A 25,667-nucleotide genomic window follows, 5' to 3' on the forward strand; every position below is an offset into this window, starting at 1 on the left:
CTCCATGTCGTCTCATTACACAAGGTGTCGGAAGAAACCATTAGTATCGCCCACTTCAACCGTAGTGACGAACGCCGACTCAAACAGTGTGGCCAGCAACGAGCTTCCGCAGGCTTCCACTCCTTCCCCTGCAAGTCACACCGAGGAGAAGGAGCACCCAGAGTTCTCCCGGGACTCCAAGAGGGCAGACATGTCGATGCCCTTCACAACCAGCACCCCTGCTTTGCGTCTCCCACCAGCAGGTGACTGGACCACGGAGGACGTCAGGACTTTGGCGGTCCAAGAATTGTCGATGCCCGCCAAGATGAAGTTTACCAACAAAGAACTCGCCAAGGGGTACGCAGGGGTACCTTGGCAAACCATCAAGGGCATCAGGGGGCGGAAGTTGTACAGGGACTTGCTACAGCAAGAACAGCTGCGGAGCAGGTTACCTCGGCCGGACTCCAGGGTTCCTGCACATGGTGAGCCCCCCACTGCCACTCCAGGGGGACCACTGCCATCAGTGCAAGATTCCTCCGGCCTGCAGACGGACATACCCTCATCACCCCTCACCACGCCAAGACCACAGCGGTGAAGCGAGAAGTCCATACATCATTCTCCAACCCCGGTCACCCCCCGAGATATCCCCCCTACACCGGAGGCAAGGCCCTGGACAGAGAGGGACACTCATGCACTCGTGCTGTGCAAGCTCCAGGCTTCTCTGTGCATGCGTAGTGACGAAGAGCTCGCTGCATTGATGCTAAGAAGAACATGGCAGAGCGTCCGGGACTACCGTCTGATGCCCCAGTGCGCAGAGGCGATGCGCAGGGAGCTCGGCACGCGACGGGGAAAGGATGTCTCACCCTTACTCCGAACTTCATCCCTTTGTGGCCCCTCGCCAGACACCCCGCCAACTGTCATCGTTCCTGGTCCCTTTGCTAAATCCATCATCGCAGAGGTCACACGTACATTGGCACCGCAAACTCTCTTCCACCAGCAGAGTTCAACGCGCGGTGGACCGTCTCGGAACTGACGGCACTGGCCAGGGCAGAGATCACCTGCAAGGACCACCCTCATATGAACCTTGCTTTTGCCAGGGTATTCACCACCCAGTCCTCACAGGGAATCACAGGGCAGCGAAATACACGCCATTACAAGGAGATCCTGGAGACCTTCAAGGCGGCGGCACAGAAGCAGCCGGTTCCTATTCAACCGGTCCGCGTTCACGACGCCGGATCTGCCTGGGTGCGTCTGCAGCCCGCACCAGGAACCCCTGTCACCATCGCTCAAGGGTTGCTGGACCCCATCAAGATAGGAGAGGACCTGGGGAGAGGGGAGGCACCGAGGGCAGCAAGAAAAAGAAGCGTCGTCTAGCCAAGAACCGTAACCAGCGCCGTCACGAACGCTATGCAGAACATCAACGGCTGTACAGTCTGGGGCCTAAGGTGCTCGTCGACGAGTTGGGGCTGGACTGGGCTGACCCAGCAGTCCTCTTCTCGGAGCTCCACCGGGTCTACGACCTTCTCATGTCTACACCATCAAGACCGGTTGACGGGTTCATAACATCCGAACAAGTACTCAACGTAGAGGTGGAGCCGTTCACCGAAGGAGAGCTCCAAAGAGTGCTCAAGAACACCTACGCAAAGACTGCCCCTGGCCCGGACGGCCTTACCCTGAACGAGGTTTCCAGATTCCACCAGCCATTCTTGCCATCATTTTCACCAACTGGTTGGCCTTCGCTATGCTTCCCGAGGACCTCAAGGTGGCCAAGAGTTTTCATACCCAAGTCCCGCTCGGCCACTACTGGCGGAGACTTCAGGCCCATCACCATCTCATCCATCCTACTGCGCATCTACACAGGGGCGCTGCTCCGACGGTTCGCGCAAGATCACGTCTTCCACGACCTCCAGGGTGGATTCGGTGACGACAGGAGAGCTTCATCCAACATCAGTCTTCAGGCCCTCATGAAGGCGAGGAAGCAGGCTCGACAGAGCTTCTACAGCCTGAGCCTCGATGCCTGCTGTGCCCCGTCTGCGGAGTGCCGGAACTGCACCACCCCATCCACCTGGCGGGCGCCTTGCACCAAGCTCGCGTCGCCGCGGACTGGGCTCGCCGAGCCGCACCACCTCCTGCTGCACCTCCGGCAGCTCCCCGCCCGTTGAAAGTCGCGGAGGCCATCCGGGTGCTCCGCCGATTCCGCCCGGATCTGCTCCGCGACCCGGCCCACGAGGAGGCCATCTTAGACCTCGACCTCTAAGGGGGAGAGGTGTGGGGCGCTCGGCCCGCCACACGGCGGCCAAACCGGCGACTAGCGGGGGGGCGGCTCCCGGTGCCCATTGCATACGCACGGGCTTAAAAGGGGTGGCCAGTGCGGCCGACAGGAGTTGCTGTCCCGAGTCTTGGCCAGGTCGGGATCCAGGAGTCATGGTAATAAACCCCGCTTGACCCCAAGGAAAGAGTCGTCTGATTGATCACCTGCGGCGGACGGCGGAAGTCGAACGCTACAACACTCCAGAAATAGTGCCACAAAGAGTGCCGCAATGATTACGAGTATTTTACCTACTTTTCCTTCGTTCAGCACGTTCCAAATGGAAGTGTAGCTTTTCAACAATTATTTTTCACAATGGCATGTTCTTTAACAAAGGAAAGTGGTACACGCATTTATTATGGGCATATAACTGAAAATCAAAGCAGAATACTAATTATGGTCTTTATTTCCAAAAAGACAAGATACTCTGGGTGCCTTGCAAGACTAGGCAGGTAGACGGGTCCGTATGGAGGAGCGTTTGCCAGCCAGCCAGCCAGGGCAAACACTACAGCGTACCGAAAACACAAAATCGCTACATTGCGCGAATAAACTTTAAACATTAATTCATAGACGTTGCAACATCCATGAAACACATACAGGCCGTGGTAATGAACCACTAAGGTTGAAACCAGCTACGCTTCGAACGGGCTCGCCGCCGGCAGAAGTGGTCCGGGATGGAACGCCAGTGCCACCTGATAGATTCTACACAAAGTGCCTCACATGGAGGCCGCCGCTTTTTCCACTACCCGCCTTATTCTGGTTCGCTATAGCTCGTCTGCTCACTGTGCGATGACGTAAAGGCGGGCCCTGCAGAAATCACAGGCTTGAGGAGAGCGGAGGCCGGCGCAGCTTTGAAACCGGCTGCCGTGGCCCGTGTCTGCCCTCGGGCAGAGTGTCGGGGGCCTCCAGCCTTCTAGTTCACCATGGCTGACAGCCAGGAATGCGCAGATTCAGATTCCTCACCCCCTCGGGCTGCCAAGAGGACAGACTATTGGAGCTGGGAGATCCGCGGCATCTCTAGCATCGGAATCGTTGGGTGGGTGTCCGACTCCTCTCGGTTCTAGGCGCAAATGTTACGGGCATGGTGGAAATCGATATAACCCAGGCAGCACACCAATGTCGGTCCGACGTTGGCCTAACATTGGCAAAGACCGGCCGCAATATTGGACAATATTGAAAGCGCTACCCTTTCCAACGTTGGCCCAGTGATTGGTGCCAATGTTGGGCCACTGTTCAGCCATCGTTCCAGCCAATGTCGGCCCAATCATTGGTGCCAATGTTGGGCCATTGCTAAACCATGGTTCCAGCCAAGGTGCTCCCACATTGGCGAAAACCGGCGTAATAATGGACAACACTGGAAGGGCGACCCGATCCAATGTTGGCCGTTATGCTGATTTTTGGCCATCGTTGCACTCGCCCAGCTCTTTGCAAGTGCATTCACCAAGTTGTTTGCAAAAAGGAAGGTAGACAGACACAAGGGATTGTTTTAAAATCTTCAAAAAGTTTATTACACACAGCTTATTCTGTAGACAGGCACAAAATCAGCAATTTGTAATATGTGAAGAGGTACTATTCAACTGTGATACAACTAAGAAGATTGCAAAGTAAACACAAACCGGGGTAATTATTGTGGAGTGTCCAGTCTCCCGGCAGCTGGAAGAATTTTTTCCCCCAAATTCTACCGCTATTCGCCCTTCATTGGCGGTGCAATCAGTTCATCGAACGACATTTCATAGACAGATCGTTTCATCAACACGCGATGTTTCATAAAAAAAACTCAAAATACATCTTTTTCCCTCTTTTCTTTTTTGTTTTTTTGCAATGAACAGCTTCAGACTTGGCATGAAGCGGCGTGAAAGGGTGGGCTGGTTCGGTGAGCACGCGCCTCAGGAATACACTTGCGTTGAAATGCCCCTACAGCGTGCAATTCGCGTAATGCATGTCAAGGAAACGTTGCGGCTCAGGAATACACGCACGACGAAATGCCCCCACAGCGCGCAATTCGCGTAACGCGTGTCGATGAAACAAAAATGTCGACGAAAAGGTGGCCACGAAACGTGTTTTCGCGAAACGTACGGAGAATAAAAAAGTCAGCATTCTACCTGCAGTTGTGACATTATTTCAGACAGATAATGGCAGGCGACTGTCGGTAAGATTGCGGGAAACTTATTCTAACGGCTGCCAGGAGATAGGCCCTGCCCAAGTCTAGAGGTTATCCGGAAGATTACCCATACAAGAGCGGACAATGATCACCAAGTAGGTTGCAGCGCACTTACTTTGAAAATACCGGACTTGAAAGATGTAATCCGACATATATGTAAACACGGGCACTGCACAAAAACCCCTCAAACACAAAAACCAGAAGGAAGTGATCCGTGAAGATTCAACACGATGTAGCACACGCTGCCATTTGCCGAACCGAACACTAAACGATTCACAAGAATGTCTTGGGCTTCTATGAAGAAATCGACACGGGTGGGACTTTTCGAACGAGATACCATTTACCACAGAAGCGAAATCCACAGCGGGCCCGCACCCCGCAGGCCGCGTCACACGCGAAACTAGGTCCGGTCTTCGCGACGCAGGCATTCCGAGTTTTTCAACGGCTAATGCGTCATCCGTCAAACCACGTGATCACGCTTCTGCCGTTACCCGCGCACAGAGAGCGAACTCAAGCGATAAAACGTGTACGGTTCATTGGTCCGGCGAGTACGGACCGTCTACCGCGCCTTCAGCTTAGGGAGAGAGAAAAAAAGAGAAGGAGGACAAAGCAAGCAGGCCAGAACGGGGGTGGGGTGCGCTTACAAAAGGCTAATCTCCAGGGGCATCTCAACAATGAACGCAGCGAGAGAATTTGTCACTTCTACCCAAGGTTGATAGTGCAGTAGATGTTATGCGTGACCTTGGGCTTTAGGCAGGTTCCGTGCTCTGCCTTATCACCAGCTTCGAGACCGTAGTCAAGTGACCATAACCGGAGACACGATTGGCCTTAAACACGCATAGCGTCTACCCTGCTGTCAATACCGATTTAACAGGACAGCTCTTTGAAGGTCAGCTTTTGAACTTCTAAAGACGCTCTCCAGCCCAAAAGTGGTTCTAAACGGGGCAAGTTTGAAGACAGTATGTTTTACGTCGTATAACGTAAATATAATAATATATAAATATATAATATAATGTAATGAAGAACTAAGCGCGACTATTTTTTGCGCTCGATGTACACAAATATATCTATAAGTATATAAATATATTTTTTATCAATAAATTTAAAACTGTTTGTACGCTGTTAGGTTCGCGTTTTTAAACTTCAAATTGTTTTACGAAAGAGTTACACATAAAAGACAGCCCGAGCAGCACATCGTCCGAATTGCAGCACACGATGAATCGCCCACGCTCGCCGACAGAGGGTTGCGATGCTGCGCGAACGGTTTCTGAAAGATGCTGGGTAGGGTACTCCGAGCGCAACGGCTTCGCGACCGTTCGAAGGGCAAATGATTCGCGACAACAAAGTAGGGTCTAGCAGCTTCAGTAAGCTAACGGGGCTCGAGAGTCCCACGCTCACATTTCCGCAGAGCGAGCGCGGCCGGCCACATCGAGGCGCGGTGTGCTCTCGCGTCGCGATAGCTACGTCGTTGCTCTGCCTACCCTGATGACATGTGCACTGGCAGTCGAAGCAACCCTCTCGAGACTTCACTCGAGTTTAATATATGACTTTATATCGCGATATACTCTCGTAAAACTGAGAGTCACTTCGGTTGCAGCGTAAGCGGCGGCTTTATGTTTGTTGACACCTGCGTCGACAATGACTAAATATGCACAGAATCATTAAATATAAAAAAATAGAGCACGCAGAAAGAAATACAAACATGACAGGGGCACGGACAAAGAGAAAACGTTAACGCTACGTATATATAAAAAATATATTGGAAAAGACAAAAATACTTAAATCTAAAAAAACGGAGTTAAGTTGTCAACGCCGAGGTAAGGCAATGCGAATGGAGAGCAGCCAGCAAAAAAACTGCAATAGTCATATAGGCAGCTAAGGACGTATTTGTGATTGCGGTTATAAAGCGCCGGCGACGTACGCCCCATGAAGTTGGCTAAATAAAATTCTCGCCCGAGCGAGCTCATGAATGACTCTTTTCCAATTTCCTATTTCTGCAATGCAAAAAAGAGGTTCGCGGGTCTATAGCCTAGGCGACGTAAATATCGATAAGCCATTGGTTATGGCAGTACCAATATTGACCAGCCTATACCAAGACATCACCAATATTAGAAAACTCTTGGCTTTGACAGTTTAATATTAACCAGCTTAAGCCAACGTATATTCAATATCGGAAAACACATTGGCTCTTAAAGTTCAATATTGTACAGGTTATGCCGGCGTATATCCAATATAGGAAAGCTGTTGGCTTTGACAGTCCAATATTGGACAGCTAATGCTGGCATGTATCCAATATTGGAAAGCCATTGGCTCTGACAGTCCAATATTGTACAGTTTATGCCAGCATATATCCAATATCGGAAACCTATCGGCTTTGACAGTCCAATATTGGATAACTTATGCCGGCATATATCCAATATTGGAAAACAATTGACTTTGACAGTCCAATATTGAACAGGTTATGCCAGTATATATCCAATATTGGAAAGCCATTGGCTTTGGCAGTCCAATATTGGATAACTTATGCCAGCATATATCCAATATTGGAAAACCATTGGCTTTGGCAGTCCAATATTGGACAGGTTATGCCAGCATTTATCCAATATTGGCAAGCCATTGGCTTTCACAGTCCAATATTGGACAGCTTATTCCAGTGCATCACCAATATTGGAAAAACATTGGCTATGATAGTCCATTATTGGCCCAGGTAATTCCAATATTGGTAAACACATGGCTCAGTTGGGCCATTATTGGGCCGTTCTTTGTCCCATCAATTCCAATGTTGGCCCAATATCGTGTGCTGCCTGGGAAGTAAAACTCCCCGCCCCCCCCCCCCAACCTGCGTTCACGCCCCTTCACAGCGACAGTGTGTGGCTGCTAAGTGCAAAAGCATTAACCCACTTGGCACCCCCCCCCTCCGTACACGCCGCGTTGCGGCGTCCAGCTGACAACCCAAGCCCTGCTTTCCTTCATTGCACATCCGGAAAGGAAGTCTTATACCCTTAGTTCAGCAAAATTTTGTTGGCAACATTTTTTTTTAAGTGTTAATCATAAAAAAGAAATGTAGTAAATATCGACAAAATAAAATGTTCAAGAAAAAAGAGAAAAAAAAAAGTAAGTCCACACTGCAGACCGAACCGGGGTCCGCTGCGTATGAGGCAGACACCTTGCCACTTAGCTACGCTACCGCTTCGGAAATTCGTTCTAACCATTCGTTTTATACGAGTTTCAAAACGTCGTGTGCATAGCAATTTCCAGTCAACGTGCACGCGCCCGTGCATATAATTTTACTCAATCAATGTATGCTCGAAGATCCGCCTGCCTCCAAGGGTGACGGACATGACGAGCGAACGGCACATTCAATGCCCATGTCCACATGCCCGAGGGCTCGAACCGTTGCGCTGACTGGGGTTTATTCAAGCCCTTCAGAGCTGTTCTTCAAGATGATTTGCTCAAAGTATCTCGGTAAGTGGCCAAAAACCACTGCAGAAAACACTGATGAGTAAGACTAGGCTGTCTTATCAAAACATTTTGTGGTCTTCGGACGAAGGCCGAGTGTTTCTTTTCTCGTGTTACTGTATCTAACTATTCTTTTATGTGCTTGCTTGAAAACCTGGTTGCGTCCCACCATTAGCTCTGAAGATAACTTTCCGCCCTATTTTGAAATTTTTTTCATCGCGATCGTGACTTTTTTTTGCGAGGTAGCATAGGAGGTGGTGTGATGATTGCAGTTGACAGGCGGTACAATTCAAAAAGACGCGAGGATTTAGAGGGGTCCCCTGAGTGTCTATCGGTTGAAATCGAGTGCACAAAGCGGGTGTTTTATTCGGATTGTTTTATCTCCCTCCTCAAACTACACCTCATCAGGTGTCTTGTAACATTGAGAATATAGTGAAAGAGTTGTATAGGTGCAACCTTTTGATAATGGGGGACTTTAACGCTCCAGGTATTAACTGGACAAATTTAAATGTTCACACTGACAACTTTTATTGCAAGCAGAAATGCAGCCGTCTACTGAACTTCGTATCGTTTTTAGATCTCAGACAGCACAATTATGCTCTTAAAGGGGTGCTCTGGCGATTTCTTTATGGTCCCCGATTGGCTTGAAATTTTGCTAAACTCGCCAAACAACATCGCCAAAATAGTATCCCAAATATTAGGTCAAAATAATTTTTTTTTCACGAAGTTATAGAATTTACAATTTTGGTCCTCACCGTGTTTCTCAAACTGAAAGTCTCTACTGGCAACAACGAAAAAGTGACGTCAGTTAAAGTGCAGGGGTTCACTCTTTGGACTGTAGAATTTGTTCCCAACTGATTCGAAGCAGTTTCATGGTGTCAAATGAATGCTTTGGATGCTCGCTCCAATCCCCGTGCTCCAGCACGGAACAAATGATTGGCATATTCTATTTTTTAGACTGCTCGCTCGACTGGCAAGCCTGCCCGCCACTGACGTCACGGCACTGAAAAGTGCGCGTATGTTTGAATGTTGGTTTTTGCACCATTTTCATTTGCCGCATTGGCAATAACTATTATGAATTTCGTGATACTAAATAGCATACCGGAAAGGGTAAAGGCCGGGGAGTCAGGAAATATAGTTAGTTGAGGCAGCTAAAAAAATCGCCAGAGTACCCCTTTAACAACCAGGAGAATTCTTTAGATTCATGTTTCTCTAGTATGGAACGCGTTTCCATCGTTCGGAGTCAATCCCCATTGGTCCCTGAAGATATATATCACCCTGCACTTGATGTAGTGTTCTCCCGTATTTCACCAGTTTGCACTCCTCCTTCCTAAAGATGCCTTCCTCACACCTCGTATAGTAATTTCTCGGCAGGCGACTACATTTAAATGCACTACTATTTTACGGATGTCAACTGGGCATCTGTTCTTAAGCCTATCAATGTGAATGAGCAAGTCACTTGCCCCACGAGAATTGTTCTCGGGGCTATGGAGATATGCATTGCATTAAAGGGACACTGACACCCCCCAAAAAAAAAAATTTATTTTTTGCCAGGCGCTTCATTATGGTGTCGGAGGACTACCCAATTAATATTTTGCAACAGAGTAGTGTATTTTTTTAATAAAGCCAAAAGACGCAACTCCTCGAAACCGAAACCGAAACCCGACGGAGGTCGGAGAAGTGGAGAGAAGAGAGTGAGTGGCGGAAGTCACGTGGCTACACCCGACCGTGCGTTTTTTTTTTTTTTTCTCCTCTCCGGTAGCAGACGACAGGACATGCAGCGTGCGATGGGGCGTGCGGGAACTGCTCGCCGTGCGATTGTTTTGCAGTTATGTTTGTTCCGCTCGTTGTTCTGTACTCCAAGATGAGTTGTTTTGTACATTGAGGAGTTGGAGATGAGTAGTGAGTGCCCGTGGTGAATTTCCATGATCGGCTCCGAAAAGAATACACCCAAGATGTTGCGTGACGAGCTGGCTCACATTTCCTGAATCCGAAAAAAAGTGGCATTGTGCGACAGAGTTTCCGAAAGATCAATGGGATCGGGACCAACGGCTGGCTGCAATTCCTGCAGAACATATACGGGCACCTCGGAAAGCGGACGTTACCTGATTTATATGCTCCTTGCATTTTGTGGAAAGTGATTACATTGAGCTCGCAGGTGTCAAAACGGAAATCCCATACCATTTAAATCAGCGAAGTATCGTCCACAACATTAGTTTGTTTCTTCAGTGATGATTGTAAAAAAATATATATATATATGTAAACATCAGAAATTGTTTGAAGAAAAAAAATAAAGTTTCACGGGGGATCGAACCCGGTCCTACCGCGTGTGAACCGGACGTCTTTCCCACTGAGCTACTGGGGCATCACTTTTCTGGTGGATCTCTTTCCTTAGTAATAATTCAGCCGGTAAACTGTAAGTTGGAAAGTTTGCTGTCGTTTTTTCTCTAGCAAAAGCACTCCTGGGTCGAAGTCGGGATGCACCGCGCATTGGGGACATTCTCACGTAGTAAAGAAATCGTACGCGTGCATACTCAACTCGAAGGAGACACGTCGTGCTTGACGTTTGCGCGAGCGATGTCTTCAGCCACGAGAAGGGAGCGACGGCTCGGCGACGTTTTCGTGCAAATCGGCTTGGTGGCCGGGCGTGTCGTACGGGATGAATACCAATTCTTTTGATCAGTCCCAAATTTCTCTTTTAACGGTAGACAGAATTCGCCGGTACCGCGAACGACAGTTCTGAAATAGAGGTCCCACGCCCGTCGTCCGCTGCCATCGTCGTCCCCGCGAGTCCCACGATACGCGAAACGACGAACACACAGAATGCTTCCGGTTGTCTGTGGAACTTTTTTTTTCAATCAACGTATTTACAGCTTTTTAGAAGCCACAAAAATGGGTTTCATATTTTTTTCTATTTTTAATAATGAGTGTGTGCCTTCAGCGACGCACGACTTTGATTAAATTTGGTGGTCGCATCGATACCTTAGAAAACGGCCCGTGACCGCGAAAAAGAGAGTGAGCGAGACTCGAACCGGCCAGTTCTTGATCGGCGGTTTTCGGGCGGAAAGAAACCGAATTTCGAGCCGCAAATTCTGTTCTGGGTAGTTGAGCTCTCATATGTCACGTACAACTAAAAACCTCGGCGAGCATAAATACCCTGTCAGTGTCCCTTTAAGAACGTCAAAAAATTCTCACTTTCCTAACTGGTTATCCTTAGAACTAAAATCTCTCTTGGTCAAAAAAGACTTCTTGCATAGAAAAAAAACAAAAAAAACTTCCTCTCAAAGTGGGAAGCAGAATTAAGAGCGGTAGAAAACAATTCAACCGTTTAATTAACTGTGATCAAAAACTTCACCGCGAGTCTGTAGAATAGGATCTTGTGAAATATCCAAAGAGATTCTGGAGGTACGCTAGTAAGATCGGAGATAGCTTCCGAATTTCATGGAGGCGATGCGGTGAGTGTACGTAGTTGTTTACAGCTCATCTTGGTTTAGTCTATAAAAACAGCTCCGACTCGACGTCTCCTACGTTGTTTCATTTGACTGGGTTCGGCAACCTACTCAGTAGCATTCATGTCGATAAAGAATGTGTTGCGTTATGTATTAAGAAAATGAGAGCCACATTATCTGCTGGAGCGCCAGAATACCCTCAGAAATACTAAATCTTATCCATTTTGTGCACTGTACTTAATAACTTCCTGAGGTCGGGGATATTTCCAGAAAAATGAAGAATAGCTGTTGTGGTTCCAATATTAAAGACAGAAAATAGGGCTGATGTCCTTAACTATATACCTATCTCTCTCTTGTTCCTTCATTTTCCAAGCACTTTGAAATGGTCATACATCAATTCTCGTCTCTTAAGTTTCGCAACATAGCCATCCCTAACACACACGGTTTAATGTCCGGCCGGTCAACTGCTACAAACCTCGCAACATTAATGTCCACCCCTTCTCAGGTCGTTTGTAATAAAGGTCAGCTGGACGTTATCCGCTTTGACTTGAGCAAGGCCTTCGACATTGTTAACCACACTATTCTCTTAGCGAAGCGTTCCGCCTATGGAGTGTGTGGCTCACTTCTGGACTGGATTAAAGACCACCTGACAAAAAGAATCGCGTACATCCGGGTTAACAACATAGCCTCTTCATTCTACAGGGCTTCCTCTGAAATTTCTCAGGGATCTGTTTTAGGTCCCCTCGGGTTCTCTGCTTTCGTAAACAGCGCTTCCCCCCTGTTTTCTAAGCCTTTATTTCTGCAGTATTCAGATGACATAAAACTCTACAAACAAATAATTCGCAGTGATGATTGCATTGAGCTTCAAGAGGATGCATGTTCCTTTTAGAACTGGTGCTCGGTTAATGATATTTGTCTTAACCAATCGAAAACCATGGTTAAGACATTTTCACGGAAAACATTGAATACCATTTTCGCGTACAGCATCCGCAGTGAGTTCTTAACGCTTGTATTTGAGATGAGGGACCAGTGAGTTACGTTTGATTCAAGCTTACGATTCGGTGATCCCATAAAAACAGTTATGAACTCGTCTCTCAGCACATTAGCACCACATATATCATAACAAAATAATTTAAAATTTTGTTTACGTTTCCGACACTGCACCATTCGTTCGCGAGATCACAACTTGGGTATGCCTCAGTTGCATTGAACAGCATTTCTAAAACTCCTTGGCACTCGACAAAGTTCAAAAGTTCATTTCCATCTTAGAACATCACTACGTTAAGAGTGGTCCACATAACTTCAATTATGAAACTGATTTTGAACTTGTGAACTTGCTGAGCCTGCATCAGTGCCGGGCTAAGGTAAACATGTTGCTCTTATTCAGAGCTCTTCACGATTTTATTAACTCTCCCCGCCTTTTGTTAGAAGTGAGCCTTAGAGTGTCACGTGCGCTTACACGACATCAATCATTCTTTTATACCTCTCGTCATTGTAATCGATTAAGCCCTATTCTTAGATTGACCGAGTTCTACAACATGTACTCTGATGCACTCTATTTTTTGTTTGTGCTGCAGAACTTTTGGTCATTCTGTTTGCAGGCAGTTAATGCTTGAAAAGGGTTGATAAGTACTTGTGTGTCACTACAATATCATGTACTTGCATTTGTTTAGAATATGCAAGCTTTGTTGTAGCTTCTACGTTGTTCATCTGCTTGTTCTGACTTCTCCAACTGTCTTCTAATTTGCGACTTTCCTGATGTCACACTGGTATTAATATAGCAATACTAATATATTTAATATTAGAACACAGCTCTAAGGTGCCCGTTTCCATGTTTTGCGATATCAGCATAACCGCGCTAAATATAGCGGGAAAACTGATGTCACGTGACCTTAACACCGATTCAATTCCCCGCTACATCTAGCGGAGCAATTGAATTTCTTCATAGGTGCAAGTTATTTTTCCTTGCTAAAGTTAGCAAGGAAACTGACTTGGAGGAGGACGGGAGAGGAGGGGATAGAGGAAGAGGGGCATACCCTCCCCTCCGTACCCTTCCCTATTGGAAAAACCAGCATGAAAATCAAACTGGTCAAGCTGGTAATTAAGGTGGTCAAGCTGGTAATCAAGGTGGTCAAACTGGTCAATGTGGTAATTAAACTGGTTTAGCTGGCAATCAAGCTGGTTTAAGCTGGGCAAGCTGGAATTTAAGCTGGTCAGTCTGGTCTAAGTAAAAACCAGCATCGTCCAACTGGAATCTGGTTTTAGATTCAATCTGGTGTAGCTGGGAGCCAGTCTGGTCCTAACTGGTTAAGCTGGTGTTCCTGCGAGCCAAGGTGGTCAAGCTGGTTTTCCTGGGAGCCAATGTGGTCAAGCTGGTTTTCAGCAGGGAGCCAATGTGGTCAAGCTGGTTTTCCTGGAAGCCAATGTGGTCAAGCCGGTTTTCAGCTGGGAGCCAGTGTGGTCAAGCTGGTTGAATTGGGAACCAATGTGGTCAAGCTGGTTTTCAGCTGGGAGCCAATGTGGTCAAGGTGGTTAAACTGGTCTTCCTGGGAGGCAATGTGGTCAAGCCGGTTTTCAGCTGGGAGCCAGTGTGGTCAAGCTGGTTGAATTGGGAACCAATGTGGTCAAGCTGGTTTTCAGCTGGGAGCCAATGTGGTAAAGGTGGTTAAACTGGTCTTCCTGGGAGGCAATGTGGTCAAGCTGATTTTCAGCTGGGAGCCAATGTGGTCAAGGTTGTTAAACTGGTCTTACTGGGAGGCAATGTGGTCAAGGTGGTTAAACTAGTCCTCCTAGGAGCCAATGGGTCGGCTGGTTAAATTGGTCTTCCTGCGAGCCAGTGGGGTACGTCAAGCCAGTTAAACTGCTCTTCACGCCAGCTTACTTATCACTAAAACAGAGCTGCCTAGCTGGCAGTCCCACTGTCGGCCAACAAAACAAAATATATCCATTTGTAACCTTGCGCGTGTCTTCTTAAGTGACGCAAGCTGTTTTGCCATTTGGTGACTATATTGAAACGGAATAATGACTGCTAACAAGCTGCACTTTCCGTGTCTCTGAGAAGTGTTTTGGTTCGTGCTCTAGTGGGACGAGGCCATAATAGTTATGACCTATACCGACATCAAGCCGTTTAAGAGTCTGAATGAAAAGCAAGGTAGTTTTAATAGAGGAACAAAATATGTGAAGCAGAAACCTAGTGTTTGAAATATGGTGAAATTTTAGTTATAGATCTCACACTGCATTTTTAGGGTGCCGGGGGGCGGGGGGTATATGCCTTTGTTGTAAAGCAATATGGTTCACCTGACATTAAAAAAAAACAAGCACCGACTGCAAAATGAAGAAAAGGTGTATTGTTTAAATGACAAAACCTTTTATTATGCCACTTATACACAGTAAACGATCAAATATGAATTTAGGTCGACAACCAAATGTATATACGGCTGATTCCTCCTATAAGTATTGATTGACAAAGTACACGATCAGAAATTCACTATTTAAAACAATAAATGCGTGCACAGCTCTCCCTCAGTGGCGAGTGAAACCCGGTTGCAACTCCAAAACTTCACACGTGACCTTCCCATCGCCGGCAGTAGAAAAACCAAGCTCCTTTCCAGATTGATTGTTATTATCGCTTTCCACCCATCTCACGGTTGAGTACCACAAGGATCTGTATGAGACTAAGTGATTTATTTATTTGCATTAATGGAACCAATGACATGGTGATCTTTACACAAAGCACATTTATTGACCCCAAAAACCACAACAGACCAAAAACCACATAAACTTCTGCACACGCTCAATCATTTTAACTTGTATTAACAACTAATTGAACCCAATTCAAGTACTGAGCGTACAAGGCTACAGAACAGACACACTACAGATATTGGTGAAGTGAAAGAACTTGATAACCAAAGTGATCATTTCCAACTTCTTATGTCTAATCCAGGGATCTTAGAAACGTGTGCAGTGAATTTGTCAATATAGACGCCAAGGTCTCTTACTAGAGATACAGCATCTACCACATTTCCCTCAAGCACATAAGGGTAAAAGAAAACTTCCCACTTTCTCTATAAAGAAATCAATTTAGCTTTTAAGATTGAACGACAAGGCTTTTTTTCTACACCACTCTGAAATTGCACCAATATCAGTTTGCAATAAAGTACAATCAATATGGTCTTTAACATTTAAAAAGAGTTTCATGTCATCAGCAAAAAGAAGTACATTTGAGTGCTTGACGCATGATACTGTATTGTTTACAAACAAAATAAACAACAGTGGTCCCAGGTTTGAACCTTGGTGTACGCCAGAAGTTGATCTACAACACTTCCAAAAAGTTGCCAACATAAACAGTATTACTATGTAAACTCAGGTAGCTCCTGAACCATTCACAAAGCTTTGGGCACATGACATAAAAAGAAAGTTTGCAAAGGAGTAAAGTATGATCTACACAGTCAAAAGCCTTTGACATGTCAAAATATACAGCATCAATTTCGCCTCTGTGACTATCGGCACAAAGAAATCTAGAAAAGAGCACAAATCTCTTTCAACGGACTTTCCCTTTTAAAAACCATGCTGAAAAAGACTAAATTTTTTTACTGAGGTAATTTGAGATCCAGTTATGCATAACCATTTCGAAAACCTTCGGGAAACCACACAATAACAAAACGGGACGATAGTCACTAATAATGACAGATCACCAGCCTCGAATATGGGCACAACTATAGAAGACTTCCACAAATTAGAGAAAGTACCCCTCATGAGAGGTGCTTTGTATGTTTGAACAATGTTTGCTTCAATGATATAAAATGCCCTTCAAATTTGGAACAGAAATGCACTAGAAGGATATGTATGTTCTACCTAAGCTTCAAGAAAAGTACAAAAATGTTCTAACAAACCAAATACAGGGTTTAAAGGAAAGAAAAAATGAAAGCCAGTTTTTCGGCCCACATGATGAACAAACTGTGCATCGCAAAAAGCGGAAAGTCCACCAAAATGATGCTATCAGTAAGATAGGATGTGATGAGCACTTTCAACGTTAAAGGGATGCAGAAGCGAAATTTTGATTTCAGAAAACAATGCAGAAGCACTAGGCGGGAAGCTACAAACCCGAAAGCGTCACCCATAAATCATTATCTGCAATGGATGGTCGTATTTTTGCGAAAGAAGAGCTCGCTTGAACAAGGCCAAAAATGCCCACGACGTTGCGATTCTTGTTACCTCCTCTCTTCGGTTTGACTCCACGAGGACACAAAGAGGGAAGGAAGCGAGGCCGTTTCCCCTCCTCCTTAACTGTTCTGCAGGAAACAAGATGTCGCAATTCTCACTCAATCGCATCCTTATTTTACAAAAATATGGCCATCCGTTTCGGATATCTCTTTATGAGTGCTGTTTTGGGGTTTGCGGCGCCCCGTCGAACACTCCTGCTACATTATTTTGTGATATCCAAATTTCGCTTCAGCATCCCTTTAAAGGGATACTTCAACGAAATTTGAAATGTATCCGTCGTGTTCAAAAATAGGTTGAATATGATCCACAATATCCGTAAATGACAATCGCACGTTTGTATTTTGAGCCTGGTGGCTGTACTGCCCACTCTGGCAAGCGCTCGGAGAAGGCCCAGCGGAGACTAGTGACATCTAATGCAATCGTGACGTAGGTCGTCTCGGGACGAGCAAGGCTGATGTCGAGAGGATGGCCTAGTCGTTCCAGCAACCAAAGCAGCTGCTTTTGTATGAATTTTGAGTGACGGGTTAATCTTCTACAATCTTGTAGGGAGACAATAGCTACTTCTTGAACGTACAAAAGGGATTCTCGGGAAGAGGGGAGTTCCTCCGTACCCCCTTCTCTCATCGTGGCCGGAGGCGAGACACTGACCGTCACTAGCTGTCAAGGTTCCTAGACGTGCATTACAAACGAGGTGTTAGCGACTCCACCAGGTGCCTTTTGCTAATCATTTAATTTGTTTTAAAATTCCATTTCGTAACTTTTTTAACAAGATATTGGTGTGTTCGATGTGATACTGCTCCTTTGAACACATATAGACCTTAAAATAAGCACCGAAATTTCCTTGTAGTATCCCTTTAAAATCGTAGCACAGCTCCTTTAAATTTGAGCAGTCTTCACGACCACCAACAAAGAATTCGCACAGATTCCCAGCTTTCCGCATTGCCCAGCCCGTCTATGCAAAACACAAAAAAACTGGCATTCATTTTCTCTCACAGACCCTCTAGAGTCAAGGCTAATCACGCTCTATTGTGTTCGGCAAGTCGCAAATGAATGACTTGCTGTCTGTAGGAAAATCAACATAAACGCAACTGCTCTTGAGGTTAGCAGGTTCAATACAGCTCACAGTGTCAACTTCAGAAAGGAAACACTCCTTAATATGTTCTGGTAGATACTGTGATTGCCTCAGCACAACACTCCTGCAAAGAAGGATGCAGTGAGTGCCACTTGAGGACTTTAGTTCCAAGATTTTTAAAATCCTAAAGTAACTATGGTCGTACGTGCACACAAAAGTTGTGTCACTTTTAGTTGCCCTCGTGTAAGCAGTGCTGTGGTAGACTTGGTGGTTCACAACACACCTCTCATACTCCGTCATACAGTTAATCGAAGCTCTACAGTGCTGCTCCAGAGCAACCTTTTCGTCAGTGGTGACACTTGCTGCACGCCCACAGCCAAGCATGGTTGCTTCCTCCACGTGGGAGGCGTTCTGAATGGGCATATAGCCCAGAAAGCCGTGGCAGATTTTTTCTACCCTGTTGGGTAGATGATGGCTGGCAAGCAAGAGCTCCAGCTCCTGCGCCATCACGACCCGCTCCACGACCTGCTGGGGCAGTCCTTTAGCAGCAGATACCAGGTTCACCAGTGTGCCATTGCCACCCTCAAAAACGAAGGCCGAATGGGCCCAGAGTGGTCCAAGGTGGCGCACACAGCCGGCCAGATGGAGCAGCAGGTGCATATTGAAGGTCATGGCCCCTATCCCATAGAGGGCCTCGACGCGACACACGAACGCGTTTAGTAGTTCTTCTGTAAGAGCGGTTTAGACGAAAGGTCAGTGCCAAGCATACCTGGTTCAGATTGCCAATGTCATTTTAATAAGCTATAATGTGAATTCGCAGGTGGATTATCATACCTCTTCTACACATTCCATTAGAAGGCTGCACTAAACAAACACCTGCAGTTTACTGTTCGCAATTTTAAGTGCGCAACAAGGCAGTGGCGCTGCTGCGTGGCTCATAATGATATCTTCTTGCGTGATGCAGCAGCCGCCATCGTCGAGCCGAGCACACGTTGTAGGCAAAGTCCCAAATTATCAGGTCATCACCAGAGTGCCCACCATGAGTACTTCGCTGTGGTACTGCAGCCACAAAACCATGATGAAGCAGATTTGTTCAGTGAAAATTCAGAGAGTGCATGTTTAGAACAGCTGCACAATGCCGAGGGTACTCACTAAAGGCTCGTTCACATTCTTGCAACCGAGTACGACCGAGAGAGACCAGACCGGTTTTTAAGCCTCTTGAGACTTCTTAAGACCGGATGCACTGCAGCGGAGCTCGTCCTAAGAGATCGCAAGAGGCTTAAAAACCGGTCTGGTCTTTCTCGGTCGCAAGTGTGAATAGGCCTTAAGGCTCTCGTGCAGCTAGGAAAGAGGTCATTGTCGCTATGTACTCAGCAAAATACAGGCAAAAAATGGCAAGAAAATCTCAAGCTGAAGCAGTTCAAACCTTGCATGTGAATTTTTGATCCAGCTGTGCCGACCATTCAATTATACCACTTTTTCATCATGCATGTCTGACATTCAATTCACAACAATCAAAATTGGAATGTTATTTAAGCATACTAACAATCTGTATCAAGAGTCCTATAAAATTTGTGTTGCTCATGGCATGCTTGGAGATGGTGTGAGGAGGTTGTCTTACATAGTTTCAAATACTGTGAACGTAATAATTTTTGAGGAAACCTAATGTTCTGAAATCTCAAGATTTGAAAAGTATGACAAAAAAATTTATTGCATGTATACATACATCACCCCCCTCCCTTTCCCCATCAATACAAAATTTTCTGCCTGCACAATTTTTCCAGAAACCTACACTTTGCAAAATTTGTGAAACAAAGCCCTCGAAAATAAAGCTGTTTAGAAGTGTTGGCTAGATGGCAAGGCTTCAACTAAATGCTTGTTTTTGGGAGCTCACCTGCACGCTTGATGTCACGGAGCGTAAGGCTGTCATGCAGCAAAATGTGTACAGCCTCACAGAGCTTGGAGAGGTGCTTCCAGTAGAGTTGGGGAAGGACATCCAGCAAGCATGGCAGTGCATAAAAAAGGAGCCACTGCTTCCACTCTGACGCCTTCCAGAAGCCACGCTCCTCAATGGAACGAGGCAGCCTTGTTATACAGTGGGGAGGCTTGATGCTTCGTAGTCGCTTGTCTACCTTGACAACAGACGCACGTGTACCTGCAAACCACATTTAAACTCTTCAGTGATTAGAACACCTAGCTTCATAAAGGAGTTCTTAGAAAAATTGATTTCTTAGATCTAGACAGTAAATTTGAATAAAATATATTACGAAAGCACGTTTATGACAAATTTTGCAGCGTTCTATTGAAAATGAAATTCAGCATATCATTGTAGTGCAACAGGTACTGTAGTTCCTCCAGTATTTTATGCTGGGCAATCTAAGGAATTCTATGTTTTTTTACGGGCCTGAAAAAACCTCACAGGCAGCCACCGAACAAGGTAGGTTCTATGAGGAGCAAGTACGTCTGCTCCACAAACGGGGTACAGTGATGCCCTGGCGCCGAGCTCCGATTAAATGACAGGGGTACACATAAACGCTGCGTCGTCTCCTAATCGTACGAATGACTGTCATGTCCTTTTAGCAGCCGTCGAAACTCCATTGGTTCTTTGTGAACAAGGGCTCGTCCTTTGAAGGAGGGGGAGGAGATAGTTCGAAGGGTATACTCATTTTGTCGACTAAGAATGACCAGGTGCACCACAAGGACCACAAAACCCACGGATCAGATGTTTCTTTACCAACCAGATAGAATGCTGTCTAGTGGGCAGAGTTTCGTTGCAATTGTGATCACTCCCTCTTACTTTTTCGTGGCTTTGTAATGTTGAGAGAAGACTCCTTTAGGCTCGTTCACACACTTGTAACCAAGTATGACCGAGAGAGACGAGACCGGTTTTTAAGTCTCTTGCGACATCTTAGGACCGGATGCGCTGCTGCGGAGCTGGTCCAAAGACGTCAGAAAAGGCTTAGAAACCGGTCTGTCTTTCTCAGTCATACTCGGTTGCAAGTGTATGAACGATGTTTTACTATTCCATGCCTTCCCTCTCGCACGCAACGTGACACATTTTCGTTGAATTGCTTACTACACAGCAGATAAACACACTGGTGCTGCAGCAAAAATATTGGGTGAGATTGATGTTGCAACGATTCTCAAAGCCCTGTGTCGTTTAAAGGGATGCTGAACCGATATTTGAAATCTTATAATTAGTGCCCGAGCGGGCTTCACGGAATGGTACTGTACCTAAAAACGATATTGAATCCGACGGATGGGGCCCGAATTATTGTATTTCTTTGAATTAAGAGCGAATCCTCGGCCGGAAGCCGCCGGCGCGAGCGAGTCCTTCTGAGAGCAGGCGTAGCGGAACTGACGTGCGCATTCTCGGCGCCCCCAGCGCCCCTGGCGCCTCCGCGCATTCTCCTCGTTCGTTGGTGCTCGCCTTGATTCTTCGCTCGGCGGCTGTTCTCAAAGCGGCTGGGACTAGTACCACGCGGGCAGAGCAGACAGAGAGAGAGAGGAGGAGTTTGGAAAGGAAGAGATAGTCCTGTAGACTCACTCGAATGGGAGTCGTGCTAACTATCTTTGGGGGGAGGGGGAATGGGAGTGAAAGATGAGCAGAAAGAAATGAGATTAGATAGAGGTCGGGAAGCGGTCTTCCGGATGCGAGAGGGGGGGGGAGGGGGGGCCGAGGACACAGAATTCACGGGCACACGCGGGCGGGCACGCGGATGGGGCTCCGGCGCGGGGTGCGCGGCGGAGGCACGCGGTCACTGCAGAGTCGGGGCAGAGACATCCGAGTCATTCTCAGGCTCGGCGGACGTCAGGGAGGGCGGCGGAGGTACGCGATCATTCCGGGAGTGGGAAGAGTCAGCCGAGTCGCTCACAGGCACAGCGCATGTCAAGGGGGTGCGGCGGAGGCACATGATCACTCCAGGAGCCCGCGTGGTACTAACAATAACAAACGCCACCCGACTTAGCGCCTGGCTTGGCTTGGCTCAGTCTGTCTTTTGAGGCGAATGAGAATGCGCACGTCACGAAGCGAGTTTTCCACGACGCTCACCAGGGGTCGCGTAAAATTGTATTTTTCGTGTTTATTCAATTTTATACGCCTCCTCGCTCAAAACAACGCCATTTAGAAGTAAAGGACATGCTATGTATGCCATTGCGACCAAGAATTTCCACCCAAAATTTCGGTTCAGCATCCCTTTAACAAAATTAAACATAAAAAAAAAAAGCCGCCTGGTAGCATTGTTTTCTCGGTTACCAAGCGGCGTCGGCAATGAGCAGTAGATCGACGGAAACCTTTCTTAAAGACCGCATTCATGTCTAGGGACACAAATGGACTGCTGATACTGCTAGATGACAGGTTAAATGGGAGTAAGCACGAATGACATTTGAGAAATCTTGAAATCAGCTCGCGATCCCAGTTTGGGGTGTCATGCTTGGCAGCGGCAGGCACTGGTTTGTCTATTATAAACTGTCATTCGGCACAATATTGCCGCGCTGAGGGCCGAGCAAACAACACTCTGTCACATAGTTCTAAAAGATTCCCGTGTATTCTACTCGAGGCGTAACTTTTACCGTTTCATCTTTGTTTCTCGTTCTAGAAAGTGCCTGTTCATTCTCGCCCTGAGCCCGCGACGCTCGAAGCGGCCCACAACCTTGTTGAATCAGTCTTACTTGGCATGTGAGTGGTACGAGGATAAGTACCCTGCACCTCCACCAGAAATGCCACGAATGAAGGTGACGAGAGGACTAACAGAAACGTTCTCAGGGCAAAGAATGCTCTGCCGGGGTGCATCTACTGCTCAACTTTCTCTACAAGTGCGCTCGTTGCCGCGGACGTCATTGCTCAGAATTGAGCGATTGCTTCCAACTTTTCAAACACTCGGCGACCGTGCAAACTACACATCTCTACAAGTGCGCATTGCGCAGTTGCCGAGCGTTTGGAAAATTTCAAGCAATCACTCGATTCTCGGCAATGACGTCCGTGGCAACAAGCGCGCTTGGAGAGGAAGTTCGGCCATTCATTCATTGTGACAATATCATTTGGAATTCCCATGTGAATGAGCTAATAGATGAGGCAAGAATTAAATACCCGGGCATTAACAACCTTGCAAAAGGCTTGCACATCATCTATCAATTTTCCTAGCTGCCAGATGGTGACACATGATTGAATGCTGTTTGACAATGACAAACTCTAAGGTTTTTGTTTCGTGCATGCTATGGCATTGTAACAGACACGTTAAAACGGTTACCGATGTAGTATGCCTGTCGTGAGCTTGTCGATGAAAAGAGGAGCTCCGTGACTTGTCGCACCACCCCTTGCAGAACACAATGCATGTATTCCACGCTCATGCCAGCAACCAAGTCGAAACCTGAGCAAAAACGATGTCAGGTAGGTTTTGACATGACACATTCCACACACACAAATTACCTTCAAGGTTCATGAGAGGTGATGGACCCTTGATACCATTTACAGGGCTCCCCAGCCTCTGGGCGAGCTCCATGTCTCGAACAACAAGCTCCGATGTCCTCGGAATTGGGGCTTCATCGGCGACATAGCGCACGCATCCTGCAAAAAGAAAGCAAAGTATTTAACTGATCAACCATTGCGACCTGATCAATGATATCTTCCTTGATTAGCAGGCAAAAGTGTATATCTGCAAAAGAATGAAAATTATATGTACCTTCCTCGTGCTCGCCTTTCATCAAGCAATATGGGCAGCCGAAGAACCCATTGAAAGAGACCATGTTTTGCACGGCAGCACGGGCAGGGGTATCAACGCTGCAGCACAGTACAAAGGCTTTTGAAGTGAGCTGCTGATCTCCATGGATCCATGTCACAGGGGCCATAGTGTTGACTTCCTCCACAAACTTGGTCAGAAAAACCGACATGTCTGGATGGCGCTTCCCAAACCAGAGTCCAGCCAATGTAGGGTGGTGCAAGCGCACTGCAGGGGGTAGTTCATTTACTGTAAATTGAATCGGCCACACTGACGTCTTCGAGGATTTGAAGATGGGGCTCCCATCAGTGTTGAACGTGATTGTTAGGTCACTCGGACCTAAGGCAAGCTCTTGGCGCAAGTGCTTGCAAGCTTCGGCTGTTGTAATGTCCGTAATCAAATCAGAGTCATTGAGTGCTAGCATTGACAGCGAATGATGAAGCTCGACACTTGTTTTTCCAATTAGGTGCTTGAGCTGCTTGTGGAGGTCGAGCATCAAGAAATATGACCCACCATGTCTTAGCTTCTCAGTGGACTCCTCAAAATTGCACACATCGCATCGTGCAATCGAATCGCTTGAGTTGAGGACCGTGTCACAGCATGGGCACAGATAATGGTACTTCACCAAGTTTTCCTTTTTTTTCGTCCACAGCTTCCTCAGCTTGTAGATACTTGTCGGCAGAACTGCGCTGCCAAACAAGGCATTCACAAGTGTCAATAGCTTGCCGAGCCCGGCCCACGTCGATCTCTCCGAAACGGCATACGATATAACCATCGCGATGGCGCCAGCTTTCGACGTTGGTGAATGCGGCAGCATACTAGCACCAAACTCTTCCACGCACAGGGTCAAGAGATCTTCGATGGACCCAGGTCCCATCTCCTCGTCGTCGTCGTCTTCAGAGATCACGGCTTCTTCGAGAGACTTCTCTCTCGACACCTCGCCGTCAGGGTGTTCATCATCAGTGCTGTCCCCTCCGTCATCAGCTTGGTCTTGCGATGCATGCTCAGTGTCGGTGGAGACATCTCCGACGTCGACTCCATGGCAGTCTTGGGCGTCATCTTCGTCAGTATCTACAGGGTCATCACGGTAGGCTCCGTGGCAGTCTTCGGCGTCATCTTCGTCAGTATCTACAGGGTCATCACGGTAGGCTCCGTGGCAGTCTTGGATGTCGTCTTCGTCAGTACCTAGAGGGTCACTACGGTAACCTCCGTTCTCTCTACCTTCGTCGCCGTCAAGCGGTTCCGTAACTACAGAGGTGCCAGCGTTAGCCCCCTGACCCACAAGCGTCTTCTGGAAACGTAAGGTTGATACCGGGATGAGGTAAGGCTGGTCTGCGTCTAGGTACCGCTTTCGTCGTTTGCCAGGAGTAGCCATGTCATAAATATTTCGGTCGCCAAACGTAGAATACGAAGGATATCAGTCAAGAAGTCTGCCGGACTTACACACAAGCCCACAAGCACAAGGATTGGCTAGATGTTTGATGACCGCTAAATAAAAAAAAATCCCTCCGCCGCAAAGAACGTCGCGACTCGCGAACACCCAATGATTTGAAGTAGTCTTCCGGAGTTCCGGATTTCAGAGAAAAGAGTCAACTACAGTCACCTCCTTCGTTCAAAAAACGCCACCAAAAGATTTCTGTGAGTGCTGACACGTTTAGGAGAAGGGTGACTGGAGGTTACGGTCACGTGCCTTCCCGAAGAGCGCATTGCATTTGTTTTCTTCCTTCGCGACTCGAATGCGTCCCGTTTATTGTTGTCTTGTTCCGCCTTTCTGAAGCACTACGGCCGCCATTAGTAGAAATAAATATTATTTATTGCTATTACTGTCACACTGCTAACAACTTTTTTTCCTCATTGCTTTTTTTTTATTTTTTTTTTTTATGTGGGTTGTTTGGCTTTTACACCTGACGTCAGATTCGATTCGTAGCCTCGTCGGCATGGCCGTGTGCCGTGTTCCAAAATTTACTCGACCTTACTCCAGGCCCCAGGATAAGTGCTTGGTACCTTGGCGTTCCCAAACTTACCCGCATTCAGCGCTGTACAATCTGTGTTGTCACGTGACACGACCCGCCTAAGTAATGCGGATCCAAGACATTGAACGCAGCCCATGTTGGCGCGTCGTCTGCTACGCCGTGTATGCGCGGAGGCAGTGTTTCTCGAGCTCATTCGATTTAGGGTGCCTACATGTGCCCGCCGCACCGGAAACATGTAGGCACCCTTGTGACCCTGAGTTGCAGCCTCATAGAGGATAAGAGCGCAAAAGAAGAACAGGACAGGACAGAGCCTGTCCTGTCCTGTT

General features: G+C 47.1%; 1 protein-coding gene and 1 long non-coding RNA gene across 2 annotated transcripts; both read right to left on the reverse strand.

Moving 5' to 3' along the window:
- Window positions 1-262: 262 nt before the first annotated feature.
- On the reverse strand, window positions 263-1,160 carry LOC121834137. The gene is made up of 3 exons (XR_006077073.1): window positions 843-1,160; window positions 432-520; window positions 263-350 (listed from the first exon to the last, which is right to left on the reverse strand). It is a non-coding gene; the product is annotated as an uncharacterized LOC121834137 (long non-coding RNA).
- Window positions 1,161-17,041: 15,881 nt separating this feature from the next.
- Window positions 17,042-25,121, reverse strand: LOC121045537. The gene is made up of 5 exons (XM_042287861.1): window positions 23,333-25,121; window positions 23,080-23,217; window positions 22,901-23,020; window positions 19,546-19,806; window positions 17,042-18,379 (listed from the first exon to the last, which is right to left on the reverse strand). The coding sequence occupies exons 1-5, from the start codon at window positions 24,741-24,743 to the stop codon at window positions 17,592-17,594; spliced, it is 2,718 nt and encodes a 905-aa protein (XP_042143795.1). The 5' UTR covers window positions 24,744-25,121; the 3' UTR covers window positions 17,042-17,591.
- Window positions 25,122-25,667: the final 546 nt, after the last annotated feature.

This window comes from Ixodes scapularis, unplaced genomic scaffold (genome assembly GCF_016920785.2).
Source record: "Ixodes scapularis isolate PalLabHiFi unplaced genomic scaffold, ASM1692078v2 ptg000597l_1___fragment_1__unscaffolded, whole genome shotgun sequence".
NCBI lineage: Eukaryota > Metazoa > Arthropoda > Arachnida > Ixodida > Ixodidae > Ixodes > Ixodes scapularis.

Bases quoted from the DNA above. Each gene is read 5' to 3' on its own strand.
- LOC121045537 (XM_042287861.1), bottom strand. From the start codon at position 24,743: ATGGCTACTCCTGGCAAACGACGAAAGCGGTACCTAGACGCAGACCAG. The intron at 23,218-23,332 runs GTACATATAATT...TTCTTTTTGCAG, and splicing joins GAAAGGCGAGCACGAGGAAG to GATGCGTGCGCTATGTCGCC. The intron at 23,021-23,079 runs GTAATTTGTGTG...GTTTTTGCTCAG, and splicing joins ACCTCTCATGAACCTTGAAG to GTTTCGACTTGGTTGCTGGC.